The following is an 18,026-nucleotide window of genomic DNA, read 5'->3' as shown; positions in this document are numbered from 1 at the left end:
AAATGCACTGCAGCAAGCAGAGAGAGTTACAGGTAAAGCAGTCTGACACCCGTAGATTAATGAAAATCAGGTAATTTTAACTTATAAACCACCACAGAACTTATTTCTTACACATATAAAAAGCACAACAGACAATAAGTATGTTTTCTCTATGCACTTTCGGAATCTACCTGCCAAACCTGAATTTTTAAAATCTTTTTTTGGAATTTATGCAAACAATAGTGTAACACTTACGGTACACAAATGCCAAATCTTTATTTATATCTTTCACCTTCTTCCCATTTAGCAGTTGATCAGTTACATTTCCTTTAAGTTTTACTATCTGTATCCTTCTTTGCCTCCACAGTGAAGCTAGTTCAGAGTTGATTTTTCTCCTGTTCCTGTAGTTAGATGCTGACATGTCAATCTTTGCACTCTGAATTTCACAAGATAACTCAAAAAAAGGGCTTAAGTAGGTAGCAAAATTTTACTTGCAGAGCTATCCTGCTATGAAATTTGCTGTGTTTCAGCAAATTTAATTACTAGTCATGGAGACACTGCTTTCCTCTACAAGCAGTAAAATACTCAAATACTAAGAGAAGATGGAAAGAAGGCAAAGCACAACATTCAGAGGAAATGATGTTCAACTTTCTATTGCCCCTTTTGTGAATGCATAATGTGCACTTATATTCAAAGACCCCCATCCAATTGCAAATCATTAATAAATGAGCTTCAAATCCTACTATCAAGAATAAATTGAGTTAGGAGGCACGTAATACTAGAGTGTACAAAGGAAAAACTGTCCTAAGATTCATCTTAAGAGAAAAGTCACCCTCACTCTATTAATTAGGGCCAAGAAAATGACCTTACCCTTAAAAAAAAAACAAAACAAAAATCCAACCAGAAAGTATAAAAACCTCGTCTCAGAATGCTCAAGCTTTTTCATTCATGCAAACCTTTAAGACCTCAAGTTTTGCAATTTACAAGGTCTGATTCTTTTTGAAGATTCCAGGTTGCAAGAATACCACAGCTTTAATTGCCTGGTCATACACAGGCACATTTGTGCTTACACATTGGCCTAACAACCACTCATTCTCTTGAAGGTCACACCAGAAACAGCTTTACACAGCCTACTCCCTGAAGCACGAACAAAGCCATTGCAAGCGTTTGACGCAAGCAGAATCCACCTGAGCCAAGCTTGCAGTAGATGTAGGATCTTCCTGCAATTTTAAAGAATTACACACAGTTGGTCTGTTTATTTTAACGTTCTATGCATTAAGCTACTGATGCCTTAAGTTTTAGCTTAACCAAGGACAACTTTCAGCCTAAAAGCATAAACAATGGTGGACATGAAGGGAGGAACAAGAAAGATGAGACATCACAACCTGAAGATGTAATTGGACAATTAAACCCCAATATGCAAATAGACCAAAACTTATAAAAGTGTAAGACCTGTGACTGGTTAACCATTTTGTGACCATTCTTAGTCCACCTTAAGTGTAGCTCTAGTCAAGCTTTGCCCAAGGTGAACCCTAGAAGCCTTTCAATAAATACCTAGCTCTGTCCAGTCTCTATTTCAAATCAACCTTCCCAAGGCATCATCACTACAATAACCTACCTGGGGGGGAAAAACCCCAACAACCACAGGAAACAACCAATTCTGAAAAACAACAAGACAGAAAATGCTACAGAAAGAAGACCTGACAAACTGCTAAGAAATTTATCACAGCTCCATCATCTCCCTGGGTATGTATGTATGTCAGTTACTTCAACTTGCCTTGTCTGAGACAAGATTTGTGTTGAGAATTGAGTAATATTACCAAATTACTTACTTTCTTGGACATTAAGGGGAGGGTTAATGAGATTATCTAATGTTCGGGGGCCATATTCAGACTGTGGTGATGAAAATCCAGGAATCAAGCAAGAAAACATCCATAATTGTTCTTTACTACAGTTATTTTGAAGTGCTTGTAGCCACAAAAGAAAGAGACGCACACCCTCTCGACGTATCTTAAAGGAAAAAAAATAATGGAATAAGTTATCTTGGTCCAGAACAAACAAAAGCATTCCACTTGTCCTGGAGGGAGAAGGAGAGCCAGTGATTAAAAAAATGAGGATAGACAGTATGATTCCCAGCAATCAGCAGAGCCAAACTGACACTGATGCTGCTCCTGATGAAATGCAAGGGCAAGCCTGGCACCCTCACTGCTGTTTACCTCAAAGAATTTCTCATAGGGGTTTCTCTGAAAGAAGAGGAAGAAAACCAACATGTCTAACCACAGCACTGCAAGATGCCAGATGCATTTTTCAGAAAATACAAAGAGCAACATAAAATTTCTAAATATGTTCATTAATTATAACAACAGAGTGAGGGAGCTTTCTGTATCAGAAGGACCATTTCTACCTTCTTCCATTTCTCATTCAAAAAAGACCACTCCCTTCCTGGCTCTCACACTGGAGAATTTCAGTACTAGAGAAGCCTGCAGGTGGTTTACAGGGGGGTGGTGCAGCTGTTTTGTCCCAACCATTTCAATTACGCACCAGCAGGTCTCCCTAGCATAGATAATTGTCCACTTCCAAAGTAGCCTGAGCTACAGTTAATGCTTACTACTTCGTTAATGCAAAGTTCTTTAAACCACTGGCTACACTATATAAACACATTACTGCTGTGAGTAGTTTTACTGAGATAAAGCTGATGATTTGGAGTCACTCTTTCATGACACACAAGTCATGATCTGGTTTTCATTCCTGGGTTTTTACTGTAAAAATTTGCCCTTATGTTCCTATTTGTACTTTTAAATATTGTAGACAAAAATGCATGCAACTTTTTACAATACCTTTAATGAATTTCCAGTGTGAAGAAGCTTCTTTAAAATCAACCCTAAAAAAAGGAGAAAAAAAAATTGTTTGCTTTTGTTCTCTCTATATCAAGTAAAATGTCAGAGTTCTCGGTCAGACTTGATAGCCACTTTTAAACAAGTCCTTGGCAATCTCCAATTTAATCTTGGTGACCTTGATACCTTCAAGCAACTGACTCAATGCCAGAAGGAAAAGAAAATCAAATATCACCTTCCACAGCCTCCTCACAGAATATCTTTCCCCAAGGACTTTTGAGATGTGTACATTAAAAGTAAATCACTCTCAAGTCGTCACAGTGCATAAAATCAGCATTCTCTATTTACAAGTACCTCATGTCATTTTGAAATGTATTACTAAGAAAACAAGGAACAAACCAATCATTAAAACTTCAAAGTTTTCACCTGTCCTTGTTCTTTCTCAGCCACTACTCTATTTCTATATTCCCAGATTTAAATCTATATAGAAGAGTATTCATTACATTGGTGGGGTATTTGTCTGTTTCTTTTATTTTCTTTTTTATTTTCCTTCACCTAGCTTGTAAAATTCTCCAGACCATAACCTCTGTTAAGCCACTTAAAGTCTAAGGAAATGAGTGGCATAGTAGCCACTAATTGGTAGCTACTAATAAAAAGTAAAATGAAAGAGAGAGGGAAAGGAAGAGGGAAAGAAAATCAACTTACCAATACTATGAAATTGCCACCTCTGATGAATCCTTTCAGGAAGGAGTTGTAAAATTTTCTATAAAAAAACAGAACCCAAGGATGTATGTTGCAGACATCGCTGTTGAAAGACCAAACAGCCCTCTCACATAGGCCACAGAACAGAAGCCAAAGCATCAACTTAGAAAATTCCCACAATGCTTTCCCCGGAAGCATTATTGGCCTTTCAGGGTGACCCCATTCCTAAAGCTAAGAAGCCCAAAGGCTCTGACAGACTGAGCTTAAGCCCTGCACTGGAGAGCTCCAATGTTACTCCAGTTCATCTGGCTCCACTTCCTCTCTGATAGACACTGCTGCTTACAGCACAGGGAGTGGAATGGGATGACTGTCTGCCTCAGTTGCTCTGGTTCACAATTGCATTAAGTTAGTACACCTTTCTAATGGCTTCAGCTAGGATGTTCAGCTGTCAACTTGCTTCTGTGGCACAAGCAAACATTTGCTTCAGCCTTCTCAAGAGACGGGTAATGGGCTACAGCAAAACAGTGAAGACAAGACCTCTACAAATAGAACGATCATTTCCAGAAACAAGAAACAGAGCACAGTTAGTAATTAAAAATCTATCACATAAGACTTGCAGTATTTACACTAGAGATATTTGCAACATTTGCAACCGTGAAACTGCTTCCAAAGCACAGATCACCTAACAGACTTTGTGCAGGAACTAACGAACAAATGAACTAGTTCTCTTTCACATTCACCAATGTACCTGGTTAATAAATAAATAATAACTGAATTTGTATTCAACCATGTAATCAGTCTTGCATATTTTTAAGAAACACAATCCTTGTTCTATAATTAGAAGCCTCCGTCAAAAAGGAAAGATGAAAATTTGACATTCTAAGCTATTTCTAAACTACAGTGTCTGCTTAGAAATGTTCTGATTTTATTAAATTATTTCATTAGTGTCTAATTCATCTTAACTAAGTCAAGACATGCTTTTGGAAAGGATATTGTGAAATGCAATTTTCAAATAAGAAATATTTTTTAAAAAGGATCTATTAAAAAAAAATCTGCAGTAGCAATCTATTATGAGAAAAATTAGAGATAACATGCCATCAAAAGGTCAAAAATATCATGACTAAACAGAGATCACCTTCTTATGAATTTCAATTTGTATAACACATTATAAGGAAATACCTCCACCAGAGTAATCACCTATCTAGAGACACAGAAACATCTTTTTTCAATTTAAACATCTTACAAACCGCAATTCAAATTTTTATTTTTCACACAAAGCACATAAATTCAGCTCTATTCAAAAGTAAAAAGGAATACAGTTAAACGCAAAGTGTATTTACAGATGACTGTAAAATTTAAAAAAACAAATTCAAAATATCTTACCTCAAAAATAAAAAGAATAGAATCTAATTCTTCTCTCTGAGACTTGTGACCTAGTTGCAAAAATAAGTAGTTAAAATAGTTAAATAGTTAAATATAAATAGAAGATGCACTTTCATTATCAAAACAAAGATCCTTAAATGTGTAAAATGTAAATCTGCATTTATACAACCATAACTTTGCACTGCTTCTGCAAATAAAAATTATACCCCACAAATACAGTTTATAAAAGCTACAACTTGCGTAACTTCCTATTATGGCATCTACAACTGGGAGAGATTAAGTTACACAATATCTTGTTAAACAATAATTCTTCAGAACACAAAGTGTAACACCTTAAGAATCCTTACTTTGCAAAAGGGCAAACACATTCATCAAAGAATAAACACTTTTTGCTCACCTCCACTGCATGCACATCTCATTGCTCTGCCTTTATTTGCAAAGTTAGCTCTTAGACGTATTTCTGCACAGCTAATGTTGTCATTTGTGACCACACAGAGCTTTATTTATAGCACCCTGCTTTATTTCATAACAAAGACACAAGCATCAAAACAAAAAGAGTTCTATCTGAAATACTTACCTTTTTGTTTAAGGCCCACTTCAATAGTCACGAAGTTTTCAAAGAACACATAATATATATGTGAAAAATGTAGGTCAAAAAACTGTTTGAGATCAATTGACTCTGCATTCTCTGAAAAACAGAACAAAATATTGTTTATATTTCTTTCAAATATTCAGAGTCAACCACTACTTATCATTACCCAGCAGTAAGACGCTTAGAAGAAAAATTCTTGATTTTTTAATAAATAACTAAAAAATTAGAGAAACTATTGAAGTTTTCATTCTTTCCACGGAGGCTAATGAAATTCAGTATGGCATGCCATAAGTGCTGAGTGAATTTTAAAACAGGAAGCAGCATCGTCTTGCACACCCATTGTTTGCATGATGTAATGCCAACAAATGCCAGTCGTGAATGCTAATTCCATCAGGACTAGCACTGTACAGATGAATCTGGTTTCAACTGTTAATTTAATAGAAGTAAAGCTAGTGACACTGCCCAAACTCTGCAACAGAAAGAGCTCACACTCTCCAACTGTAATTACTATGCACAACTAAGCTTACTGAAGAAAGTGGAGGAAGGATGTTAAGAGAGGAACGCATCTGCTCTGTAGATAAACAAGCTGGGAGGACACAAACAGCAGCACTGGATTCCCACTGCTGTCTCCTTATTCCCTCTAAGTTCCAAGGCACACTTTACTTTCTGGTCTGGCTCAGTCCCTCACACTCCTTTGATTGTGTGGTCGAGGGAAATCAGAAGATGGAAACTCCAGGATACCCTGAGGTGGAAATATCACTCTAACCATAGGAGAATGTACTTCCTTGTGTATCCCAGGAAGGTTTCCAGACTCTCTTCCCACAACTCATTAGATGGTTTTCTGCCAATTCCTGATAAAAAAAATACACAGTGATTTATCTAGATTAATTTTAAAGTGATCATTTTAAATAGTCAAGCCTTAGTACACACTCTCTAGACACTCCCTGTCTTGTTACTCAACTCCTTAAGACTTGAGAAACTAGGTGGACAAAACAATACCATGGAAGCACAGAGGAACAGGAAGACAGCATTTTAAAGGGTAAAACTCTCCTCTTTCAGAATACTGATGTGAAACAAACAAAAGCAAAACATAAATAAAGGTGAGGCAAACAAAACCTTTAAACTCTTTCACCAGCTGCATACACTGAAGCACCCTCTTTCCCTGTAGATATATCTTCTAAAAAGCTCCTTCTAATTCTGTATTGGACTACAAAGTTTTTAACCCTTTTTAGAATGACCTCAATCTTTATCATCTCACATGACTGGATATACAAATGGTAGAGTATAAAGTCAGGAACAATGAACTGAAAAGGTGGCCGAAAGTGTGGTGTATTTTCAGTCCAGTTTTCTTTTATACCTCTAGAGGACTTCACTCAATTTTAACATAAATTTTGCTATAAAGTTTCCAAGACAGATTAAATTGTTGCTGTATCACAGCATCCTGCCAACATCTTGCGTAATCAGTGTAGTAGAGCCAGGGTGCTGTATCAGCAGCCAAGATCAACTCTTAAATAAGGCAGCTCAGCTGGAAGAAACAGTGGTCGAGAGCAGCAAACATGTGCCTGACCATTTACAGGCTTACCAATCCCCCAAGTTAGCAGAAACTGCCTCACCACCTACAGATCAGCAGCTGAACTGCTACAGTTTAGTGATCCGAATATTAAAAGACAACTAAAACCAATTCCACTTCTAACAAGCTGAATGATGATTTTCCATTGATCAGGGAAATGCACACGAAATGGAGCTGTGACTAGAGCATAAGCACAACCATTACAACCACTTCCACTCATGGGCAGAGCCTTAAGGGAGTCCTAGGCTGGGGACAAGAAAATACTAGAAGAAAAATCAAGAGTTTGAGATGGAAGGATTAATGGGAAAAAAAAAAAAAAAAAAAAAGCAAGGATTGAGACTTCCAGGAGAAAGAAGGGTGACAGAAGATATCTTGTAGTCCATATGTTTATAGGACTATATAGGAATTGCATGTAGAAAGCAGTGGAATGGTTCGCTCAATGCAAAGGTGCAGAAAATACTAGTGCCAAATACTAAAGGGAAAGGAAGCAGTTAAACAGGGTCTCTTCCAATCAAAACATAGAACGCTGCATTTTTGCAGGCATGTTAAATGTTTCGTTTCCTGAAATAGGCCCCCATTCTTTCCTCAGACACAGGTCAACTGTGAAGCTGACCAACAGAATAAAACCTAAATGCCTAAACCAAATGTATTCTTTTAAACACTCAGTGTTAATACGACAGTCAGTAATTTTTGGAGACGCTATTCCTAAATTCTTCAGGCAACAAACTGAAGGCTTGCCTACATAAACAGCTGAACAGTGACTGTCATTTTACCACATAATTGCACATGTACAACTAGTACTGCAGTAAGACATTCTGCCTTTGGCTGGAGGGTGAGGTGGAATTTCACAAGTTTGTCCTTTTGTGAATTTTTCAATTGTTTGTTCTATATTTATTTAAGAATAATGGGTCAATCACCTCAAAAAATGCTTGAAGGAGACATGGTACACCTGTATTATTACCACTAACACCCAATTAACATTAAAAGCATACCTTCAAAATACAGTTATGGCTTGCAAGAGTAGGAGGAGAGTAAAAAATTCATTTACTTTGCAATTTCTATAGCAAATGCATTTCACTCTGGTTCCTTTCTAAGATCACAATTGATAGCAAAATCAAAAGCAAGTTTTTAAAATTGAAGCCAGTTAACAACAACTGTATTCTGTAATAAGCACCATTGCTTCAGATGGAAGAATATATAGCATTTTATTTAATGGGAATTTTATTCTTTTATGTTAAAATAATACTTTTTTTAAAAACCACAAACCCTTTTTGTTAATGCTGAAAACCAGCTTTCCTCCTAAGGGAGGAAAAATGATTGTTTATCTGACACGCTTACCACCTACAGCAAAAAGAGAACATCTGCTCACCATCAAAGGACACCTATAGTGCTTCGGTAAGCTGCTGGTGCAGAAATTTGGAACCTTGCATATTTTGAGAAGTTGAAATTCATTATGAATACCCTGATATGAATTATGACAAGAAGAAGAAGAAGAGTGAAAAATAGCAGATATGGCATGGAGATAATAATGTAGAACTTCAGAGGGCTTGATCTGGCCACCTGTACACATCATTCCATTTCACAGCTACCTCTGTACTGAGCACAATCCACACAACTAATGCATGGAGAGATTATTGCTCTCCTTGATTACTGTACCATTAAAACTTCTAGTTATATGCTGCTGTTATAGCTTTCTTCCTTAATTAAGGATTTGGTTTTTTCCTAATGTCTCTAAAATATTCAGTTTACATCTATCCTTGTCATCAGCTAATACTACTAAAGTATTTTCTGTCTTTTTAAGAAGAGAGACATAGCCTTTTTTTATGTGAAGCGGGGTTAAACAGAAACAGGATTTCCTCTACAACTTCCAGTGCATTCCTATTTTTTAATTTTAAACAAAAGAACTTTATATTCTTCTACCACAGATCATGTAACTAACAAGACTATTGTATTCATGTTCTTGCTTCTATGTCCACACTGGGAGGAGGGAAGGACTCAGAAACAGATCTGGCACCATATGAAGTAGTTGGAAAAGTTCCTCAGAATGTGAAAGGGAAAAATGGGATACTACTGTATTCCAAAGGGACATAAAATCTAAAGTTTCTACTGCACAAAGCATAGTTCCAGTATACTAAAATCCAGATTTTCAGGATTTTATGAAAGCTGTTTGTCAAGAAAATGCAGTTTTCTTCATGATTTACGACACAAGAAACATGGATCTTTGCTGTTTTTTCCTTAATAATTTTGTATAATTTAAAAACTGGTACAAATTTGATCTCCATACTAGCTCTGTGTTCAAGGCTGCTTTTTCTTGTTTAAAAAAAAAAAAAGAGAGAGAGAGCCAAAATCTGTTTTGGCGGGGTTTGTTTTAAAATTCCGGCCTGTGCAAGTATCTTACTTGCTTTACAGTATTTTAATTTCACATAGTATGGTGTCTCTCTGTGCTTAAATGTAATCTTCTCCTTAAAACAAAACAAAACCTGCCAAACAGATTTCAGACATTTTAACTCTTCTGAAAAGAACTTTCATCAGTTTACAATGCATTGCAGAAATTTAAGAAAATAGTCAGCATCATTACAGATTAAGTTGTGGTTAATTTTATGTACTATTTTAAGTGTTTTAGAATGTAATACTATGCTTATACATAAAATTGCCAGAGCACTTAGTATAATGAAAATATTATCTTGTCTTATTCCAAGACTTACTGGCTTTTAAGTCACTTTCCCTCGCCCTTACCAAAACCCAAGCCAACAACTGCAGTAAACAATGACCTGGAAGACGGCCAGAATTCTGGATCTATTTATGTAAAGCAGAGGCCTGCTATGGACTGACACAGTCAGTATCAATCCCTGTAACAAACTGGTGCCACTAGAAGGCAAAGGTTTCCATGTCCTCAATGGATAATCAAACTTATTAATTCTTAATTCTCCATGCTGAAAAATTTAAGGGTTTCTTTACAGCAAAACAGTAGAGAGATTTGGTTGCATAGGGACTGTCTCGAATAGAAAAGCATGTAACTGAGAAAGGTTAAGTGGAAAACCTCAGGAACTAACTAGTGGCTCTGGCAGAGTTAACAGACTGTCAAAGTCAAAGAGCCCTGATAACAAACCACAAGTGCAAATCTATTAAACACAGGCTTCACATTAGCCCTTACTGTTTCAGATCTAACCGACAGCTATTTAGCAAAACCTTTTTTTTTTTTTTTTTTTAAAAAAAAGGTAATTCTGTCAAAGCAAATATTCCTGAAGGTTTTGGTACTGAAAAAGGAATGTAACTTAAAGAAATCTTCTAATGGACTTCTATTTTGCATCAGACAAGACTGAACTCCTGATCACAATCTTTTAGATACAAATGAAAAAAAAAAAAATCACAGCTTAATAAATAGGTTAACAGAAGCAATGAACATCATCTGCACAGATATGTATGTACCATACAGACTGGTACAACACCAGTGCCCTACACGAACGAGCAGAAGCAGCTGCCAGCTTTCCAAGTTAATTCTTTAATGGTGCTTACAGCCTCTGAGAGTTACACTAGTAAACTTTTAAGAAATACTTCCACAATTCACACGTGTTCCAGAACTTAAACTTTTATTTAAGCGACTTCAAGCACTTCCCTAGTAATGTATTTATTTTCATTCCAAACTGGCGAAGCTAAACCCACACAGACCTTTCCTTAGCAACCAAGTTGTCAGAGCCTCCCTTTTGTCTACCCTGGGGCTTTAATCTGTCTCCAGCCCTCAGCCTAGCAATTCAGCAGCCCTGGCCACTGCTGAACTCTGCAAGTCGAGTATAATATTAGCCAAAATACTAAAGCAGAGTCAATCTTTCCCCTCTGCTCCTGACCAAAACATAACTCGTCCAGGGTTGAGAGAACTTGAAGCCCAGTCACTTACACTGCATTCAATCCACATCCAGATCCCTGAGTTATATGAGCAGTGGTATGTCCTCTGCAGTTAGACTAACCAGGAAAGAAAAAAAAAAATCTACAACTCTTGCACATCCACTGAAACGCCAGGCAGCTACTTTTGTTGTAGCTTCTCATTTGCTGTCACTTTAACAATGCTAAAACATTTTTCTTTTATGACTGATGTTGATGTGCAACACCAATGAATGCCATCCAGCTGAAGCATTAGGGCTAACTGCCAGTGAAATAGATTTCTTAAATTAAAATCCCTTTAAACGAATGCAATCTCTTTTTAAGTATACTGTTTAATATTAAACAATATCTCAGAATGGATGTCCAGTGCAGTCCATTTCATCCTGTCCCATGTAATTTGACCTTTCCCCTTCCAAAACTATTTACATGAGATATCCATCTCTAACCAATCACCAAGAATAACAAAACAATAACATAAACATCCTACACTTTAGATACTGTTTTCTTGCATTTTACAAGTATTCTCTCCATAGTTCCAGAGATAAAAGCAGTATAGTTTTAGATATCAGATGCAAATAAAATAATTAATGAAAAACAATATATTTCCTTTCTTCTTTACTCTGGATTAACAGATTATAGGCTAGTAACTTCTACTCTACAAAAAAAAAGTGAAAAGTAGGGGGGAAAAACCCAACCCAACAAGAAAAGAAGTATCTTAAGAATTCAGCCCTATCAGAAAATTTTAAACCATGTAGATTCATTTGATTTACTTGCGCACAGTAGGATTTCACAGAACTCATTACATATTTAGAGATTTTAGCTTTTTTTAAAAAATGCATGCATTTCCAAATTCTGACTGCAACTTCAAATTCATCAGGTAGCACCAACACATTTAATATCAAAATGAAAATGAAATATTGTTCAAGTATGACCTTATGAACATAAGTTCATAACTAGTAACATCATAAGTAACATAACTAGTTGTCTTAATTATTTATAGAATGCTCAAAGCACTGTTTTAGCAAAAGAACATATAAACTAAGATGTGATGCTTGAAAGATTACTAGCAAAAACTTTTATAAATTTTAAAATCATAGAATTTTAGTTTGATGTTGAAGTCTGATGAAACAATGCATATATGTAATAATAATGCCATATTAATGGCACGAATTCCACTTTAATGATCCTGAAAATTGCAATTAGCTGCTAACTGACTGGGGACTGCTAAAAATATATATACAGAGACGTTGGAGTCCAGGGCATTCCTTTAGTTGCCCTGGAGGGTCAGGGACCTGGGCAGGGGGGTCTAGGACCCCAGCCTAGAGCCTAGAGCTCAGAGAGACACTGGATTTGATTTTAGTCTATGGGAGAGGCTTCTTGCACTGCAGGAAGCATTGCAGGCCACGGCCACAAGAATGTAAAAAATAGTAGTTTAGTATATCACAGAGTGAAAAAACAGTAAGTTTAGGATTCTTGGCATTGAAGTGAATGGGGCAAGATGGAGAATTTAAGGCATTGTCTCTTTCTTTTTCCTTCTTGTTCCCTCACTCCATTTTTGCAGTGACGTTGGCACAAAGTAGTTAGTGAGGATTAGGTCAGAGTAAAAATGACCTTTTTAGTAATAGTAATAGACATTGGTAATAAACAGTAAATAAAGAACATGTAACAATTAGTATAAAAGATAAGGACAGCCCAGAGACAGGGGGAGTCACCAGATGTCCGAGCCGCAGCAAACATCTTTTGGACACTGAGAAAATTGTAAGATAAGAACTAATAAACGAAGCATGTAACCTTGAGGACTCCGTCTTTTCCTGCGTTTAGCACAGAGCTTTGCAGAGGGCCAGAACTCTAAAACCACCTGAATGCCGGGGAATTTAAACTCCTGAAAAGGAGCCCCCGACACAGAGAGAGAGAGAGATATTTTTTTCTGGAAAATCATTGTACAGGCAATACCAACTCTGTAAGGTACATGATGTGCCTCCCTTCCATCAGCTGGAGAGGCCTCAGTGATCACACCTGCACCACTGCAGCTGGCAGCCTTCCTTCCAGCAAGGCCCCGCTGCTGCCACACCAAGGGAACCCCGCTCGACGTTCAGATGCTCCAGCTACCGCAGTCACACAGGGTAAACACAACTGCCACTGCACTTCCAGCACATAAGAAGGCAAGACAGCAGAGCAGTTTGCTAAAAAATCACACATTGACCAAATCAGCACCAGGGAACTGTATGACACTTCCAGGCACTGCCCGGAACTGAGAAGAAAAAACCAAATGGATCAGGGTGGGGTAAACACTCCCCTACAGGAATAAAGGAATACATTATAAAATAATAAAATCTATGAAACCAGACAGTTACAGTTGTTTCAAGAAATATACTGCAGCAATATAACGAGGAAAAGCAGATTATCTTTGCTCACATACTGCTAAGTGCGGAGATACGACTTCAATCTTTCCAGTAAAGAAAGTACTTAACTTCTAGCAAAAAAAGTACTTTAAGTACTTTTTCTTTACTTTTCAGTAAAGAAAGTACTTTAATGCCTAGTAAAAAAAACCTTATACCAGTGACATGCATAAATGTGTCATATATTGTATTTATTTTAACAAATAATTTAATCAATTCTGAATTAGTCACCTGAATTTAACAGAAGCTTCTCTTGTTCCCAAATTACAAAAAAAAGCTGAAAGGAGACAAACTGAAGCAGATCAGAGAACCAGAGACAGGACACTGGACTGAAGTGGTAGAGAGGAGCATTCTACTAAAGAGCTTCAGAAAAAAATTATATATATATATATATATATATATATAATATATATTTTATATATATATATAAAACAGAAACAAAACCCAAACCATGAGAAATGCATTTTCTCCCAGTATACCTATAACTAATCACTAGCCTAGCATTCAAGAGCTCCCCAAGACAAAAATCATTTTTTGTAACTTCAAATTGGGTAAGCCTTAACAGATGTTATTTCCAAGACAAAAATCATTTCTTGTAACTTCAAATTTGGTAAGCCTTAATAGATGTTATTTCCTATTCTTTTTCATATATGTTTACATATTTTTCACCTTCTGTCCCAACACAAAGGAATTTTAAAGCTTTCCATGTGTTTTCACATTGAAGTTTTACTCTCATCTGAGTCATTCCCATACCTAAATCTTCTATACATTAACTTTAGCAACAAGACTTCTAAAGCTGCAATGGTATTTGGTATATTGGTATTTGGTATAATTTGGTATTTGGTATATATATAATGGTACATCACTGCTTTACATAAGACACAAAATTTTCTCTATACCCTTATGCAGACTAATTTGCATTTTTTACTAAATTTAACCTGAGATGTCACCAATGATAGGATACTTTCCTAAAAGAATACAAATCACCGCATTCTACGCTATTTTGTAAAAGACATTTTTTAAATTCCCTCTAATGTACACTGCTCCTAATTAGTTAAAAATAAAAGTCACAGGCCTTTGTGCTATCCATCCAGTTAGTTTCATATGAGGTGCTTTGATATTGTTCAGTCTGTTCTGGTCCTTACTAAAAGTGGCATTATATTAATTTAAATATTTTTAGACTATATGGTGCCTGACTTACATCAGTACCTTAGAGGATGTAACTCTCAGTCTTTTACCATAATTATTTTTTTTATATTTCTCTTTGGCTAATAGACAGCCAACAGTCTATAATTAACAAGCACTCACCTCCACTCATTACTATTCCATTATTTTGGTTTACTGGAGAACTGCTGCTTTGGATACTTGGGTAAAATAACAGGAAAATGAACTAATACTCCCTTTCTTCCCCTCAAATCTTAAACATGAAACCAGAGCCACACCTGTTTATTATTGCTGATCCAAAGACTTAAATGTACAGCAAAATAAACCAGAACTCTGGTCCAATACACCTTGCAGGCACACTGAAAGTATTTCAAATTAAAGAGCAAGAGAAAATTCCATCCTTCTCATGGATGTGAAACTGCAGAAAATTCTCTTCTTGATAGCCTTTTAATCTCCAGTGTGCAGAGGCTAAGAGCAATAAACAAAATAAATTATTTTTCCTTCAGGAAGAGGCTGAACAGAGCTGACCTGAGATTTCCTGTCCTATCCTCTCAGACAGTCTGTTGGCAATAGCTAACATAGCTCCCCTGAACACATGGGAAATACGGCAATTATTATTCTGGGGGAATTGTTACTGAGGACAAAATGATGTGCAGTACTTCACTGCTCAAACTGTGGGATGGTGCCTGTATGAGAAGCCACCTCAGGAAGCAGTCTGTCTTACGTGGGCACCTTAGTTTCTTTTAATCTGGCTTGAAGATTAGTCAAAGAAACAACTACAGAAGAAAGGGCATAGAGTTTATGTTTTGGAAGCCAGTTGAGGCAGCAGAGAAAGGATTAAGGCAAGGAGATGATCACACCAGAAGACAGACTTCAAATAATCTATTGTATACTTCTCATGCTCTTCAGAGGGATTACGTATGGAAATACCTCACTCTCCTGCTCTAAGAAATCCCTTTTTTCTGTACCTCATGCACCTAAGAACAGTGCATAATGACAAAATCTTGTGGATGTATCCAAAACAGACAAGCATTTTCTCCCAATACTGTTAATAACTGACTAGCGTTACACCTTTCGCTAATGACACAGTCACTCACACACTGTGTTCTCCCAGACTTGGAGAAAGGATGTGTGGGAGCTGTGCTTCAACAGCTGAGATATACACAACTGGGGGAGGGAGGGGGCATCATATGAAACAATCCCCAGTAAATTCAGTCTGTCCCACAGTCAGTAAACAGAAACCTTAGATTAGATAAGAATGTCTGCTTGATATATCTTACGGCTTGCAACTTACAGAAGTCATCCAGTTATGAAGAAAGCTGAAGAAAAGTTATAAATAAATTGCAAGCAACGTAAATACAAAATCTAGAACAGATCAGATCAAAATCATTCAGAGTGTTTTGCAGACTAAAGCAAAACTAGAAATATTCAACATACTTTCGCCAGGAACTCTGAATTCAGGGAGGTGCTTCGTTTCTTTAGAATGTTTCTTCCTTTGAAGTTTCAACTGAGGAAGTAGCTAAAACCCCACAGAGAGCAAGCCACAGCTGGCTCAGTGCAGCCAGTTAGGAATAGTGGTACATTCTGAGTGAGGCAAGGGGATGCGTCTGACTACTGAAGTCTCTTATAAAGCTATACAACCATTCTCCATTTCAAGTCTAGATAATTACTATGTTGCAGAAAATAACTCACGAAGCAGCAGATGGTGCAACATGGGAACACCTGTTCCTTTAAACACCACGCACACGCACATGCACACGCACACGCACACGCACACACACACACACACACACACTTAAAAAAAAAAAAAAAAAAAAAAAGGAGGAATAGCCGTTTTCCTTTGAAAGCAAAGAATCCAGCTTTGGAGGACAAGATACATAAATACCACCAGACTGTGGGCAGAACTCAAAATAATCCATTCAGCATTCTGTGCTAAACACGGAATGCGGTTGCCCTTGACCCAGCCCTGCTCACTCGTTGATAAACTGTCAGAAGCAACACACACATTCACAGGACTGAAGCGCCCAAAAGACACTTCAGAGCAAGCTTCTTTTTTCAAGGACAGCTTGATGACAATGACTTAGATTTCTACGAGCACATGCAACTAACAGATATCTTGGAATGGTTAATTCTAGGTTTGTTTTTGTTTCCCTTTTTTTTTTTTTTTTCTTTTTTTTTTTAATTATGCCGTTTAATGACAATTTCTAATTCACTGGTCAGGTTAAATGGCAGTTCACATGAAGTGCGGCAGCCCTTAAGCGCTTATGTGTCCTCCTTTACCAACTGGCAAACCAAAAGTGTTTTAAATCTGGCTGTATAGAAGTTCATTCCCATCTACGCTAGTGAGCATTTAATAGTGTAGCCCTTACCTTGAAAACGTACACAAATATAAATTGTTACTGTAAGAAGGTAAGGGAAATGGATTCAGGAGTTACAGGCACCATTTGCGCTCACCAGCCACTTTTATTCATGCGCAGCAACTTGTCAGTTTGTGTGTTCTAGAGAATAATTCACATGGGAAAACAGCACTTTTTCGCCTCCTTCCACAATTACCAAAGCAATTCCATCTTCAAGCGGAAACGTCCGTGTCTCAGCACAAAAGCGCCGAGCGAAGCATCCCGCGCCGCGCCCGCGGGGTCCCGCAGCCCCCGGCACATTGCTGCAGCCTCGCCCCGCCATGCCGGGCGGGGGTCACCCGCTCGCCGGGTGGGTTCTCTCACCGGGGCTGAGCCCCGGGTCCGCCTCCCGCCCCAGCGCCCAGCCGGTCCCTCCAAATTCCCGGTCTCTCCCGGGCCGGGAACCGCGGCCCCCGCTGACCCGCTCCCTTCCCCGCTCCCGGCCTCCTTACCGATAAGGACGCGGAGGTGCTTGAGTCGGGTGAGCGGGTCCTTGCGGGTGTCCAGCACCTTCTGCGTGGATTTCCGCACGTCCCCGTGCGGCTTCTTGGAAAACATCCCGCCGGGCCCGGCCGCGGGCCCGGGCCCGGCGCCGAGCTCCAGAGGCGGACAGCGGCCTCCGGATCTGCCCGCTCTGGGGCCCCTACATAGCCAGAGGCGGCAGCGCCACCTCCTCCTGACTCCGAGCGCGATGCGGCGAGGGCGGAGGGGCGCGGCGCGGAGCCAACTCCCCGCGGGCCGGGGGGGCGGGCTGGGCCTGCACTCCCCCTTCTTCCTCCCTCGCTTTCCTCCCGCTGCTTCACGACAGCCGTCAGGTACGACCCCAGACGTCCCCATGGCAACCGCGTCGTGACGTCACGGCGGCGCGGCCCCGCGCACCTCCGAGGCGCGGCAGGCGGGGCTGCGCCGCCCGCGCTCCCCCGGAGCCCTGGGCGAGGATGGAGCGCTGCCGCCGGAGCCCCGCATTCGGGGGCTCCCTCCGGGATCCTCTGCGCAGCTCGGCAACAGTAACTGGTGTGGGAAACTGTACTTCTGCTGTGTGTAAGTGAAATGTAAAGTTATCCCATTACACTGCTACTCTGGCTGTATAGAGACGCTGCGGTTAAGGCGGCAATCCTGTGAGCAAAA

General features: G+C 38.7%; 1 protein-coding gene across 11 annotated transcripts in view; it reads right to left on the bottom strand.

Moving 5' to 3' along the window:
* The window catches only part of RALGAPA1 (Ral GTPase activating protein catalytic subunit alpha 1), a 133,055-nt gene extending 115,381 nt beyond the window's left edge, over nt 1–17,674 (bottom strand). For 5 of the 11 annotated variants that reach the window (XM_040067658.2, XM_040067657.2, XM_040067660.2 and 2 more), the window contains exons 1-6: nt 17,351–17,563; nt 5,476–5,586; nt 4,899–4,948; nt 3,519–3,576; nt 2,817–2,860; nt 1,812–1,989 (exon numbers count right to left, since the gene is read on the bottom strand). In XM_040067658.2, the coding sequence (XP_039923592.1) occupies nt 1,812–1,989; nt 2,817–2,860; nt 3,519–3,576; nt 4,899–4,948; nt 5,476–5,586; nt 17,351–17,456 (547 nt within the window). In that variant the 5' untranslated portion in view covers nt 17,457–17,563. Of the gene's footprint in view, nt 1–1,811; nt 1,990–2,816; nt 2,861–3,518; nt 3,577–4,898; nt 4,949–5,475; nt 5,587–17,350 lie in introns of all 11 variants that reach the window. The other 6 variants (XM_040067667.2, XM_040067668.2, XM_040067670.2 and 3 more) reach the window with 3 other exon arrangements.
* Between the last annotated feature and the right edge of the window lie 352 nt (nt 17,675–18,026).

This window comes from Hirundo rustica, chromosome 6, assembly GCF_015227805.2.
Source record: "Hirundo rustica isolate bHirRus1 chromosome 6, bHirRus1.pri.v3, whole genome shotgun sequence".
In the NCBI taxonomy this organism is placed as follows: Eukaryota; Metazoa; Chordata; class Aves; order Passeriformes; family Hirundinidae; genus Hirundo; species Hirundo rustica.
The sequence above is the reverse complement of the archived record's forward strand: the minus strand, read 5'-3'. Positions and strand labels throughout refer to the sequence as shown.